The sequence below is a fragment of the Myxocyprinus asiaticus genome, chromosome 16 (genome assembly GCF_019703515.2).
Source record: "Myxocyprinus asiaticus isolate MX2 ecotype Aquarium Trade chromosome 16, UBuf_Myxa_2, whole genome shotgun sequence".
NCBI classification, from domain to species: domain Eukaryota; kingdom Metazoa; phylum Chordata; class Actinopteri; order Cypriniformes; family Catostomidae; genus Myxocyprinus; species Myxocyprinus asiaticus.
Window position 1 is genome coordinate 33726966 of NC_059359.1, and position 15576 is coordinate 33742541.

General features: G+C 38.1%; 1 protein-coding gene across 1 annotated transcript in view; it reads left to right on the forward strand.

Annotated features, from left to right (window-relative positions):
* The first annotated feature begins 1604 nt into the window (after positions 1 to 1604).
* The window catches only part of LOC127454579 (nuclear receptor ROR-alpha A-like), a 46793-nt gene continuing 32821 nt past the window's right edge, over positions 1605 to 15576 (forward strand). Inside the window, exon 1 of the mRNA XM_051721870.1 lies at positions 1605 to 2073. Coding sequence (XP_051577830.1) covers positions 2013 to 2073 — 61 coding nt within the window. The 5' untranslated portion in view covers positions 1605 to 2012. The remainder of the gene's footprint in view (positions 2074 to 15576) is intronic.

Genomic DNA, 15576 nt, shown 5'->3' on the forward strand with positions numbered 1-15576 from the left:
CCCTTGTCATGTGATTTCTGTTTTCCCTCCATGTTCATGTGTCATGTTTTTATTGGTTTATTGTTTAATTAGCTTGTTATGAGTTCTGTTTGTTCATTGGTTTATGTTCTCCCATGTCTTGTATTTAAACCCTCATGTTTTCATTGTCTGGTGGTCAAGTATTGAATGTGAATATTGTCAAGTCATAGTCAAGTCTAGTTTATGTCAAGTTCATGTTTTTGTTAGATCACGTTTATGGTTAGGGTTTTTGGATTCACTTTTGTAAATAAACTGCACTTGGGTTCTCATCTTCATCTTCACATCTTCGTCATTGTCAGCAGTTCCAGCACACGTTACACCCTGATAGCACACGTGTGTGTTTAAATCTGGAAGGCATATTTTTACATTGTTTGCTTTAGACGTATGTCAGTAGGTATGTCTTGGATTTTGAATAGAAATTCAACAGATGTCTTTGAGACGTTTATGTTTTAGAATATTTGCAAATCTGACTCAGATAGCACACGTACATCTCCGAGATGCCTATTTTAGATCTTACATCTGGAAAGCTTCACAATCTAATTAACATCTGCTAAACATCTTAAAAAGATCGGATTTACAAACATTCAAAATCATAAATGTCTCAAAGAAATCTGCTGAATGTCTTACTGACATCTGAGACATACTTACTGACATATACTCACTGAGCACTTTATTAGGAAAACAAGTACAACTACTTATTCAAGCGATTATCTAATCAGTCAATCATTTGGCAGCAGTGCAGTACATAAAATCATGCTGATACGGGTCAGGAACTTCAATTAATGTTCACATCAACCATCAGAATGGGGGGAAAAAAATTATCTCAGTGATTTCGACCGTGGCATGATTGTTGTGTAAGTGAGTGTACAACTTACAGACGTATTGCAGATGAACAAACAATGTAAAAAATACGTATTCCAGATGTAAATGGACATCAAATAGATTTCTGGGTGATGTACGTGTGCTATCAGGGAATGGTTAGGAAAAGTGCATACAGGATTTGTGAAAGGATTAGGGCGTACGTGAAAACCAACAATATTTATTTGTTAATTACAGTATGTAGACAGTTGAATACAAGAAAGTGTGTGGATACACTGACATAGTCCTCTCATGTCATCCAGTGACAGTTCACTGCTAAATTCACATTACATAACAGCACTGACCGATTATTGGCATTGTAGCCTAGTGTCCACAATTCAACTCTCTTCCTGCAGCCTCTTTATAAAGGAAAAATAAAAATAAACATTAAATATCACTGTGAAAGAGTATGTAGAGTTACATTAAATTACTGTATTACAAGTTTATTATTTTATTAGTTGTAGTTTGGAATAGAAAATAAACAGCGTGGATACAAAATTGTACTACCAGCAAAAAAAGTGGTCCTTTGTTGATAATGAAAAATACATATATACAAAATTAAATTGGACTTGACAAAAAGGCTAAAAAAATGTCTCACTACTCTTCACTCTCCGGTTAAAAGAATTACTCTCGCGCTTCTCGCGCCTCTTACATAATGATTGATGATATAACACTGTACTGGCTCGAGACAGCGCGAGCTCGGACACAGTGCGCGCGTCAGAGGCCACTCAGTCAATTTAGCCAAAGTGCCCGTTCCTCTCTTTCTCTCACTCCGGGACCGGTCAGCGGCTTTTCTTTTCTTTTGAAATGACTGTTAGGCAAATTAGTTGCATTCAAGCTACTGCAGAAGGGAAGCGGAGGAGCGCGTTGACATAAACATTATTTGTTTATTGACCAAAAGCACCAACTTTTAGGGAAATGTAAAAAATGGCGATGTGCTTGTTAAAAAGTTTGCGGCGTCCTGGTCGTTAAAGTGTCAGGTGTTTCAATCTTTTACTGTGGTTTTCTGTATTTTTAAAATATAAGTTTAGTTATTTGTTATGTAATAAGTGATATAAAGCAGCATTTCTCACAAGTAAACAACAAGGTAAAGAGGGACGACGTGTGTTGGCGCAGAGAGTTTTGACAGGAAAGTAATGGAAAATGACGAACCCCAATCACCGGACCCGAGCCAAGACAACTCTCAGACAATAAGAGGTAAGGGTGTCAGTAAGTAACCCATTACCATACCTCAATGCAACATTAGCAAAATGATCAGATTAGATGTGCTTATGTGCTTATTGAACACGCACAAATAAGACCAGTGGCAGCCTAAAAATACACCCCTTACGTGACAGCGGTGCCTGTCTACCAGCAGTCCTGTACTAACCCACAGCGCTTGTGCCAATGCCACGCGTGTCAGCGACACTACAAATCTGGCATGACTTCTCCTTCTTATCCAGTCCCAGCAGTATGCATTTATTACAGTGTATTTGTGCACAGTGTTGCCTAGTATGTGTTAAACATTGTGCAGTGTCACTTTGTGACTTTCAATCATTCTCATTGTAAAGTGGGATGGCAATCAAAATCAAAACATTGCTTTGTGTCAAATTTATAATGCTTGTGATTATAAAGTTGAAATGAATAGTGGCTATATAACATGGACATGATTTTAGGATAAAATTTATACACAGATCAGCCACAACATTAAAACCACCTGCCTAATATTGTGTAGGTCCCCCTTGTACCGTCAAAACAGCACCAACCAGCATTTTATAATAATATTCTGAGATGCCATTCTTCCAGTAGTGGACTGGTCGCATGGGCCACCGCATGCGCCACAAAATGGCGCCACGATATGCGGAAGGGGGCAGCGTTATGCAGAAAAGGACCACCAACCCCCCCCCCCCCCCCATTACAGAAATACTCAAACCAGCCCATCTGGCACCAACAATCATCCTTGCGATTATCTAATCAGCCAATCATGTGGCAGCAGTGGAGTGCATAAAATCATTCAGATATGGGTCAGGAGCTTCAGTTAATGTTCACATCAACCATCAGAATGGGGAAAAAATGTGATCTCAGTGATTTCGACCGTGGCATGATTGTTGGTGCCAGATGGGCTGGCTTGAGTATTTCTGTAACTGCTGATCTCCTGGGATTTTCACGCACAACAGTATCTAACGTTAACTCCGAATGGTGCCAAAAACAGAAAACATCCAGTGAGCAGCAGTTCTGCGGATGAAAATGCCTTGTTGATGAGAGAGGTCAACAGGGAATGGCCAGACTGGTTTGAACTGACAAAGTCTACGATAACTCAGATAACCGCTCTGTACAATTGTGGTGAGAAGAATATAACCTCAGAATGCTATTCTGAGATGTGGGTTGGCACTGTTTTGGCAGCATAAGGGGGACCTACACAATATTAGGAAAGTGGTTTTAATGTTGTGGCTAATTTGTGTATATGTTTGTGGGAAGGGATGGGAAGGTTATTTTAAAAAAAGTTTTTGGCTACTGATTACAGAGTACATGCTTTAAAATGTAATTTGTAACATTTACTCAAGAGATTAGATTACTCAAGGTCATTAACATAATCGAAATACTTTTGATTACTTCTGTACTGGCAAAAAAATTTCACTTGTACAAAAAATAAAGAAAATGTACTTGTGTATATATATATATATATATATATATATATATATATATATATATATATATATATATATATATATATAAAATCTGAAAAAAGCCTAAATAGTTTAGCTTCTCAATTAAATTGATCTTGTTTTAAGGATTTTACATATTTTTACAGAAAACAATATTTAAAATTTCATTTAGAATAAGATTCTTGCAATACATCTTTGCTCTAATATCAAAGGTCTTACCAGAGAAAAAAAAAGTTATGCTCCAATATGTATTTTCTTTGTAGAATTCATTATAAAATATAATTGTGCCTGGTAACAGATGCATATATAGGCAAGAAATAGCATTTTAGCGTAACATAAATCTAAATGTTCACATGACAATTTACACTAGGATAACTACTCCAAACTTCAAAACCCCACAGAGTGTACACAATGACATCCTTTTCTGATAATATGTGGATTCTGTTTATAGAATGAGGCAGAAAATATAGAATTTGTAGCTTTCTATATGATGTTAAAGGCTACATTGGTTAGCATTTCTTGTAAAAATACCCTAACCGAATAAAAAACATTGACAAGACATTTAATCATGTATTTATTGGATTTATGTTTCATCTGTCAAAGCGTTTGTAATTGTTTTTTGTTAAGCTGTAGAAACACGATGTAGCTCCTCTAAGCTCCCAAGGGAAAGTTTCTCAATGACGTCATATCCACCTTTTCACTCACAACAATATAAACATGTATGAATGTAACACATCATAAGGAAGTGTTTCACTGCTGTTCAAAAGCTTCTCAGATTGCATCATTAATATGGATAAATGTTTTCCAACTGAATAATCTAAACATTAAATTAAACAAATTACAATAAAATGCAACGTAATCTCTTCAGTAATCAAAATACTTTTTGAATGTAACTGTATTCTAAATACCAATGATTTAAATTTTAACTGTAGTGGAATATAGTTACTTATATTTTGTATTTTAAATACATAATCCCGTTACATGTATTCCGTTACTCCCCAACCCTGTTTAAGGGAAAGTGTATCATTTTAGATGCTGTAATTGTTCACCATATTCACCTTTTAGCTGTTTTTCCAGTTTACATATATACATAGTGGTGTAACAAATTAATTAGTTACATTCCATGTAGTATATCAAAATGAGATCATAAAAACGATGCATAATGCTATGCAAGAATTAGAAAAAAAATAAATGTTTAAAATTATTTTGAATGGAGAATAATATGTCACACTGCAAGTCATTGCTGTACCTGCTTGACGCATCATGTCAACTACCCAAATAAAAAATTCATTTTCATTTCATTTGTGGAACACAAATTCAGAGTTGACATTTTAGTGTTTTAAAGTGATTTTTTAGTCTAAGTGTATTCAAACTGTTAAAAGATTTGAATAAAATAAAAAACTGTGTAATCTAAAATAAAATTTCCATAATTATGTTAGAATACAATGTTGATACTGGTTCAATATTATCAGCTTTTAGAGAACAGAGATGTAACTGTTTCTCAGAGAGCAGAGGAAAAAGAAACGTCAAGAAAATAGAAGAGAGAAAAAGGAAAGTGATACTCATTGAGCAAGAAGGACAGAGAACAGCATATTTTAGTCACTAGAATTAGGCTAAAGTCCCACAAGAGTGTCTTACAAGGATCTTGTGCAACACAAAAGGTCTCTTTAGGGCCTTATTAATTTATTGCTTTAATTGACAACTGGTGTATTGGGTTATCTGATGTTGAACTTCTGGCCATTTCACTCTTTTGGCATTCTTTTGCAGAGATCAGTTTGTCCAGTGACCCTATACTGTGTAAACTGGAAGTAAACTCAGCAGTAACTCTGATAAAAATGTGTTAACCATTAACCCCTTTAATGCAATACGGCTTCAGGCAAGAAGTTTAGTGCATCAAAGGATGTGTGAAAGTAGTTAGGGGGCGATAGGCTGTATATTCGATTTGATGTAAGTTCCATGTAGTTATTTAAATTAGTATCAATTCAATATGAGCAATTTCAGTTTTATAATTGCATTATTGAAATAACAATGGGAAGAAAGGTTGGTATACCTCTGTTTAACACAGTATAATGTGTTCTGCAAGATGTATAGTATCAGTGTTGGTAACACAAAAAGTAGATTAGTTTTGTGTAGGTTTTGACAATAGTTGACAATATTTTTAATTTCAGTAATGTTTTTAAGACATCTCTGACATTGTTTTTATTGTGTATATAACCTAGGTCTTATACATTGTATAACAAACAAGCACTAATATATATAATCAATATCTTCAGAGTACATAATCAGTCCCTCCTTCCCTCCTGCTGTGTGCCTTTGCTCTCGTCTTATCAGCATCCCTCGCTCTTAATGTAGCCTTCTATCTAAAACACAGTCTTTCACATGTTCTCACATTCTGCTTATCTGACACTCCTTTTTTGCTCTGCTCCTCTCTTCTCACTGTATCATCATGAACACAACACACACCTTCTCCTTTCCTTCTGTTTTGATCTCCTCCACTTTCTGTTTTGTTTTTTGTGCTTCTCTTCTTTGATCAGCTCCCAATTGCACCTGTGCAAAAGAGGATGCTCTCAAATCATATCTTTCAGGTGTATCATATAAGCCTTCCCAATGCAAGTCCACTTCTCATGCCTGTGCTCACCTGTGCACTCGCCAGCACTTATCTTCATCTTTGCCTTTTCAGTCCCAGACCTAAATATATTGTGAGCTGTGCTACATCAGAAAAAGAGAAAAAGTCATTTAAATGAATGAAATGCTGTACAGAGATGTGGCTTTCACAGATTATGGCCGTACATGCTTACAATTTAAATTTATTCACTTAACAGATGCTTTTATCCAAAGTGACTTACAGTGCATTCATGGTAGGCCTATACATTTTATCAGAGACTAATTAACTTTTTTGTTATTAAAATTTGTATTGATTCATAAATTAACACAAAAAATACAACAACATATATATATATTGAATCAGTCACTTTAAACATTAAACCCCCACTATATCCCCTCCCCCTACCAAACTCCCACCCCACCCTGACCCCCCCACGAACACCCCTGTGGTCAATAGAATATAGACACACACACACACAAAAAACACAAAACTAAAACAACAACAAAAAATAAAATAAAATACAATAATCAAGTATAAAAAAAAAAAATTACTCTAAATTACTCCCTCCACCACCATTCCTCGAGATCCCCCCAAAAATGCTAAGTAATTGCCCCATTTCTTATTGTAAGAATCCCTAACTCCCATCCTTATGCTCGACCCCTCCTCGAAGGGAGCCACCCTCCCCATCTCCGCGCACCACTCCGGGAACGAGGGTGCTCCATCCGACTGCCAACTCCTCAAAATAACCTGCCTATCAATCATCACACTGGTCAAAACCCAGTCCTTCATGTACTTATCCTCCAAATCCATGACCTCCCCATCTCCCAAAATACAGAGTCTGGGGCAGAACGAGACCTGAGTGCCCAACACATCACACACAAAACTTTGCGCCTTCAGCCAACATTCTTGGATCATACGACACCCCCAAAAAACATGGGTGGTGTCTCCATCTTCAGAATGGCATCGCCAGCAGATGGATGTGTCCTTAAGACCAAGCCTATACAATCTAGAGAGGGTCCAATAAAATCTATGTAAAATCTTAAATTGCATAAGGCGAACCCTTGCATCTCTAGATGCAGACTTGATGTTTTTTAGAATCCTAGCCCACACTCCCTCCTCCAATAACAAATTTAAATCTTCCTCCCATAATCTTTTGAGAGAATTTAAAGCTCAGTCCCCCAGATTCTGAATTAGCAGGGATTAATACACTGATGCCTCATGACCCTTCCCAAAAGCAGCAATCACCACTCCCATCTGCCGCTCTAGGGGGGTGCATGCTACTCCCAAAAACAGTGCAGAGCAGGTGGCGTAGCTGTAAATACTTATAAAATTGAGATCTGGGAATCCCAAAATTTGAACCAAATTTTCAAAAGGTCTCAATACTCCACTCTCATATAGGTCACCAAGTGTTGTAACCCCCCTCACAATCCAATCTGACCAACATAAAGGGGACTTATTAATACATAGTTTAGGGTTCAGCCTCATGCTCGAGGCTACGTTTAAATAAATATCAGAATTAAACACTCTGGACACTTTTGTTCATATCGAGTGCAAATGCAAAATAACGGGGTGCGACTTAACCTCTCCAGCTAGTTTAATCAAAAGGCTTTGCAGTGGCGAGATAGGGGCAAGAACTTCCTTTTCAATACAAAACCAGGGAGGGGCTCTCTCAGGTGGAAGCGACCAATGAGCCAAATGTCTAAGACTGAATGCATAATAATAAAACAAAATCTTGTGTAGGCCTAACCCACCTTTGTCAATCGGCATATGTAACTTATTGAAATTTAAGCTTTGGATTTAGACCAATTGACTTTGTATCCTGAGAATTTGGAAAAGGAGTAAATAATTCTGTGGAGGCAAGGCATAGATCTAGTAGGGTTGGAGACGAATAATAAAATATAATCTGCGTAAAGCAGAAGCTTATGCACCACACCTCCCACAATCACCCCTGGAAAATCATCCTCCTTTCTTATCGCGGCTGCTGATGGTTCCAGGGCAAGACAGAACAATAATGGGGAAAGACCAGAGTAAAATAATCTGAAATTAACCTGTTTGTTTGTACCGCTGCTAAAGGGTGTCTATAAAGTAACTTAATCCAACCAATAAATATACTCCCGAACCCATACATTTCCAAAATCTTAAAAAGATAATCCCATTCTACCATATCAAACGCCTTTTCGGCATCAAGTGAGATGGCAGCGACCGGAGATTGATCATTCGCTACTGACCACATGATATTTATGAGATGCCTAATATTATCAGAAGAGCTACGGCCTCGAATAAACCCCACCTGATCTATATGTATAAGTGATGTCATAACTTTACTTAATTGATTAGCCAGAATTTTGGACAACATTTTTACATCTAACTGGATCAGGGAAATTGGGCGGTAACTTTTACATTCGCTTGGATCTTTGTCCGTTTTAAGAATCAGACTGATCCGGGCTTGCGTCATGGTTGGAGGAAGCTTTCCATTCTTTAATGATTCCGAAATAAACTTCTAACAAAAGTGGAGCCAGTTCTGTAGCATAAGATTTGAAAAACTCAGAGGAAAAGCCATCAGGCCCCAGAGTTGCCTGTAGGCAAGGCCATAATTACCTCATCAAGCTCCTCCAAGGTTATCTCAGAATCAAGATAATTTTTTTGCTCAGTCGTCAGTTTAGAGAGATATAATGGTTCCACAAAGTTCCTAATATCTTCATCAGTAGACGAAGACATGGAACTATAGAGATCAAAGTAGAATTTTTTAAAAGCATTATTAATGGCCGAGGTAAATATTTCACCACCAGCAGATATCACTGAGGGAATGGTAGATAAAGAATCTCTCTGCTTTATATATCTAGCCAAAAGTTTTCCTGCTTTGTCCCCGACTCAAAGTATGACTGTCTTGCCCTGAATAACCAAAACTTCACTTTCCGCAACAAAATAGTATTATATCTATATTTCAATTGGGTCAATTCTCTGAGGCCATCAGATGACATACAGCGCTTCAGCTCTGCCTCGGCACTTTTAATATTTCCTTCCAACTCCACAAGTTCTTGTGCTTTGGATTTGTTGGTGAATGAGGCATACTGTATGATCCGACCCCTAAGAACCACCTTAAGTACCTCCCAAGCCACGCCCACAGAGGATAATGAGGACCAGTTGGTCTCCATATAAACACTGATTTCAGTCTTTAACATTTGTTGGAAATCAGGATTTTGCAAAAGGGACACATTAAGGCACCAACTATATGATTTATTTTTCTCTATATGTGGCATCACCTCTAAACTCACCAGGGCGTGATCTGAGACTAAGATATTTCCAATTGAGCAATCAACAACAGATGAAATGAGGGATTTGGATATATAAAAAAAAATCTATTATAGAATAAATCTTATGGACTGATGAAAAAAATTTATAGTCCCTACTAGATGGGTTCAAAAGTCTCCAAATATCCGTAAGACCAAGATTTTTACACATCCTGTGAAGCGTCAATGTTGCTCTAGGGGGCTTACACACTTTTGCTTCACTGTGATCAAGGACTGAGTCCATCAAAAGATTAAAGTCTCCTCCTAATATTATATCATGAGGGGTGCCAGCAGCTTGCAACATCCCTTCAAGATCTATAAAAAAGCCTTGATCATCAGTGTTAGGTGCGTAAATATTAACCAAAATCAACCTTTGCCCTTGAATTTCAGCTAAAACAATAATGACTCTCCCTAATTTATCTTTAGTCTGTTTGAGACATTTGAATTGTAGATGTTTATTTACCAATATAATGACTCCCTTGCTCTTACTTGAGCCAGCGCTAAAAAAACATGTCCACCCCATATCTTCCCAAATTTTTCAGCTTCCTGCGAGGAGAGATGTGTTTCTTGAAGAAACACTATATCATATTTCTTACGTTTAAGAAAAGAAATAACCTTCCTTCTTTTTATGGGGTGCCCCAACCCATTCACATTCCATGTGGAGAGATAGTACACTCATATTAACATTTGACATTTTGATATAGTAGAAAAAATAAATTGTGTGTCAAAAACATAGTTATACAGACCACATTCCCCATTAGTGAAACAATCAAACCCCGAACTTCCCCCCGAACAAAACAAACAGAAAAAAAGAAAAACGTGCGCATTAACCCCGCGCACGACAGCGCCAACCGGCGACAATCCCTCTAAAGGTCTATGAATGCGCACGAGCCCCCACGACAACTTTGCCATCGGATTGCTCAATTTTGCCTCACAAATTTGTGAGGCAAAATTACATAACAGAAAATACTTTGTAAAATAAACCCCAGCCAATTGGAAGAATGAACACAAAGAACATGTAGATTCATTCACAGAACTGTCTCAAAGGTGTGATCTTCCACAAAACAAATTCCAGCTGAAATAAAACTGTTCAGATTCCTCGGACAGACAAACGAATGTTCAGTGAGTCAGCTGTTATGAGTTCAGCAGATGACGTAATCATTCCAATGTCCCGTAAAAATACTCAACAAAACAAACTCCAGCCAGCAGGAGGAATAAGCACGAAGAACGAACAGATTAATCCACAGCTGTTCCAAAGGAGTGTTATTCAATAGAACAAGCTCCAGTCGCTAGACGGAACCAATACAAAAAGAAACAAAACCGGCATCCCGGTTCCCCGGATGGTCGAGTCAATTCACTCGGAGGCTGCATAAAAGTATATACCATGACTTACACAATCCGTCAACTTTATAAAAGACATCCTTTGTGTGAGCATGTAGATATTTTGCGGTCATCTGTAGTGTCCACTCTCAAACTGGCTGGGAACTTCAATGCAAAAGTAATCTTTCGTCAATGCAAAAGTTTCTTTAAGGAAAAGTGTTATTCACAAAACAAACTCCAGGCGCTCGGCAGAGCCAACGCAAAAAGAAAAAATAAACCAAAATGAGGCCCGGCTTCCTCAAAAGCCAGAGTAAGTACAGCGAGTCGACCCACTCACATGAGAAACACCCAATGGTTTACTCACCCATTGATTCAATAAAAGACATTGCCTGATTGGGACATGTAAATACTTTGCGACCGTCCTTCATTTCTATTCTCAGTTTGGCCGGAAACATCAGAGCAAAAGTGATCTTTCGCTGATGTAAGAGTTTCTTACATTCCTTGAACCAATCGCGTTTCTCTCTTGTCGAACTCGCAAAGTCCGGGAACAAGAAAATATTATGGTTCTTCCAAGAAAGCTTCCCTTTGCTCCTCACCTGGCGCAACACAAGATCTTTATCGGATGATCTCAGAAATCTGGCCAGAATCGATCGGGGCCTATCTCCCTCAGCAAATCTGTGAGCTGGGACTCTGTGAGCTCGCTCGATTTCCAGCTTGTGGCCTGTTATGTCGAGTAGACTTGGGAAAAGCTCATCTAGGAATTTTACCATATTAATTTCGCCCTCTTCATGCTCAGGAATTCCAACAATTCGAACGTTATTCCTGCGGCTTCTATTCTCAAGATCTTCAAGCTTTTCAAGGGGATGTTCCAAATCAACTTTGGTCATGGGCGGATTAGCGGTTAATTCCCTCTCCGAAGATTCCAGACAATTGATTCATCTCTCAGCATCAGTCACTCTTGTAACTAAATCAGAGAATTTTATTCCCATCGCTGTAATCGATCGACGTATTACAGCGAGATCCTCCAAGTCAGCAAGAACCTTTGTCAACATCACCGACATGTTGGACAACTGATGCTGGATCACCTCCTGGCTGCGCCATCCAAATCAAGTCCCCGGTCTGTAGGCTTGTTGGGGCTTTCATCCTGAACACGAAAGTGTCTTTTGATGTCTCCAGAGCCCGAGGATTTTGACTTCTTTGCCATATTTTGCCTCAAAGAGCAAATGTGTAACTGGGTGTATCAAATTTCACCAGATTATAACATGAAAATAATAAAAAAGTTAGCAAAGTGCGCAGAGCTCGTCGCTCACACGTCTGCTTCTTGTATGGCGTCATGAAGCAGACGTGTGAGCGTGACCCCCCAGAGAGACTATTTAACTTGAGATGGAGCACTGGTATTAAAATTAATGGGAGAAATTGGAATGCCCAAAATAACGGATGTAAAAAAGGAAGTTCCGTCTTGCAGGTAAAAGAGCCATTCACGTTTTAGATACAGACGTTGCCTGTCAGACAACTTGAGAACGTGCATGTGCATTAGCTGGACCAGCCTGAAAAATAGCAAGTTTTAGCATGATCTAAGCTAAAGAAGCACAATTTACAATACCATTGTTGTCAGATTTTTCTGTTGATATAAAATATGTTATTTGATCATAATCTTGACCAACTGTTTTGGAGATTTCTGTCTTTCCCCATTCAAGTTAGATGGGAGCTATCCCTTTCATGCCCGCTTGTGTCTGAGAGTGTTCCAAAATGGCCGCCGAGTAGACTGACTTGCCTTGAAAGGGACTTTGATATTATCCATTTGTATGTGCCCTGGGATCTCTTAAAAACAAAGGCTATTCAAGGGTTTTTCTAACATTTTCTTATCAAGAACCATTTTTTGTTGTATTTTTCTTGAGTTGACTATATGATTCTTTGGAGATTAAAAATGCTCTTGATGTTATTTTATATCTTTTTCATATCAGCGTACTAGTTCTAGGTATCATCCATTAACAAAGGAAAAGTTAAGCTCTTTTACATACACATTCTTACACCAGTTATACTTAGTAAGTTGACAACGTATAAGGTCATGTAAATGCCATTTCTTTACTGGGGTAAGGTTATAAACGGTTTAAGCGTAAACCAATCGATACTGGTAGATTTTTGCCACAATGTCGCTATGCATGTTAACACCTTTACCAGTGTGTGGTGGTGGGGGCGTGGTTAAGCGCCAGTTTGTGAATGGAGAGCGAAATCAAGAGATGAGAACAGTAAGGATCATCACCTGGCAATGATTGTCTAACAGCTGTTTGTCATTGCAGTGAGAGTGGAGACGGTCTTTAAGAGCGAGCCAGATGCCAGTCCCAAGAGAGAGAGCTGAGCTCACAGCGTGTGTGAACCAGAAACCAGTTCTGCTGAAAAGCAAACATTGAGTGTGTTAAATACTGAAAAGTATAAAAATAAAAGTACCTTTTGAGTTGGATTTCGCTCTCTCCCACTTCCTCCTTGCCCCATCCTAAGAACTTTGTTAGTCAGTCAATCAGTCATTTTTTTATTTATATAGCACATTTAAAAACAACGACAGTTGGCCAAAGTGCTGTACAAAAACAATAATTACAAAATTCATAGCAAAACACAAGGACAACGTTGTGTTACACAGTGTTCTTACCGGCTTGTCTAATGTGCACAATGTGCACAGTGCGCATGACTGTTTATGTTTTGATGTAGAAAACATAGAATAAAAAGATGATTTCGTTTATAGCAAAATCGTAATATATCGGATGTCCTGGTTCGTACGAAAAGGCACGACTTTTATTCCCATAGAGACCAATCAATCAGCAAATAGATTTTCAAATCGATACAATACAGACGTCAAATGCCAGCCTCCTATCCAACAATTTATTTTAAGGAAGGATATGTTTGTGAACAAATTTGGTTACTCATTCCATATTTATTTATGCACTTGTAAGGGGGAGGCCACCCACTGGCCCAAGGACGGTAACCAATGGCATGGCGTTCTGTCTTAACATGCGCGTTAAGTTTAAGTTATTTCGTTCCAATTAAATAACTATATTATTCATTTTATGATCCCCATTTATTTTATCTGACTCCAATTATAAAAGTTTCCAAGGATATATTAATGTTCCAGTCTTAATTTTTTTTATTAAATTTGGTTTAACATTTGATCATCGTATTTAATTCTATTTTATATTGTACTCGTTCTTTCGGATTCCTGTTGCTTAGAGAGTCTCGCGCCGGCTGTGTACGCGGATCTCACGGTCATAAATATGCCAGTATTGGTCATTAAAACAGTAACTGACTAAATACTAATTAGATGGCTGCTCATGCTTGCCCATTTATCTAAAAGTATTTTGTTTAGTCCCCTTAGATAGTAAACACTTAATTAGAGTAACATTATTTCTACCCAGAGGTCATTACCACTAAATTTACAAAGATAGACCAACAATACCTAAGTTAAAATAGCTTTATATAATCATGCCATAGTGTCCTATGTACACTTAGCTAGAAAATATTACAATAACCAGAGGTTTAGACTTCATCCTATTTAGGGTTGGTCGACAACTTCATGTTGTACACTTGAACTAATGCCAATTTGTTAGTCGGAGCTCTAAAGTCTCAGTCGGTGTGCCCCATGCTCCACTCAAAACTGAGCTTTAGTCCGCTACTAACCTGGTCGTAGATTTGCGGAAACATGGACTTAACGTAATCTACTAAAGACAATAATTTCAGAATAAATCAGAATAAACTCAAATGTAACAATTTATTTACCAGGTAAAATAATACATTCATAAATTCCAATTATACAATAATAAGTCAAATTTAAACATTTATTGAAACATAAGAATTGCATACCTGGTAGAAAAAAACTACACACAGCAATTGTGTGGGATATCTGACTACAGACTCCCCGATTCCTTTGTCATCTCTCCTTAAGTACCAAACGATTCTATTGTTATTTTAGATGTGTGAGTTTGATGTTATTCAGGATTTGGTTTAAAATTTAGGGGTTTGAAGGTAGACCTTTGAAACTTGTGATTGAGTAGGTCATTTAATGTTTACAAAGAATGCACCTAATCTGCATACAGCATCTGGTCCCTGATAGAATGCAATATTTTACAAAGTTCTTAAATCGTACTTGTGATTTGACTTTGCTAAAAGGGAATGAGACCGTTTTACCAGTTGCACTGAGACCTCTTGAATGATACCAAACATGTATGATCAGAAAACCGTTTACATTACAGAACATGATCAATCATAACTTAGATTTGGTGACCTGAAAATGACCTGAGGTGAGAGAGGGGGCAGATTTGAGTGAGATTTGCATTTTATGGTCCTTAACCAGTACGGTGTGTTGTCTCAGGTGGAGATGCTCTTCTGTGTGAGAGTTTTATGACGTTGGCTCTCACAGAGCCTTTGACATTTACCGGAAATAGCTTTTGGGCATAGACATTCTGGTGCCAGCCTTACACACTACAAATGACTGATGTATGTCAATAACCTGTAATATGGGGGGCCTGGGTAGCTCAGTGGTAAAAGATGCTGGCTACCACCCCTGGAGTTCGCTAGTTCGCTAGTTCAAATCCCAGGGTGTGCTGAGTGACTCCAGCCAGGTCTCCTAAGCAACCAAATTGGCCTGGTTGCTAGGGAGGGTAGAGTCACATGGGGTAACCTCCTCATGGTCACTATAATGAGGTTTGTTCTCAGTGGGGTGCATGGTGAGTTGAGCACAGATGTCACGGTGGATGGCATGAAGCCTCCACATGCACTATATTTCCGTGGCAACACGCTCAACAAGCCACGTGATAAGATGCACAGGTTGATGGTCTCAGTTGTGGAGGCA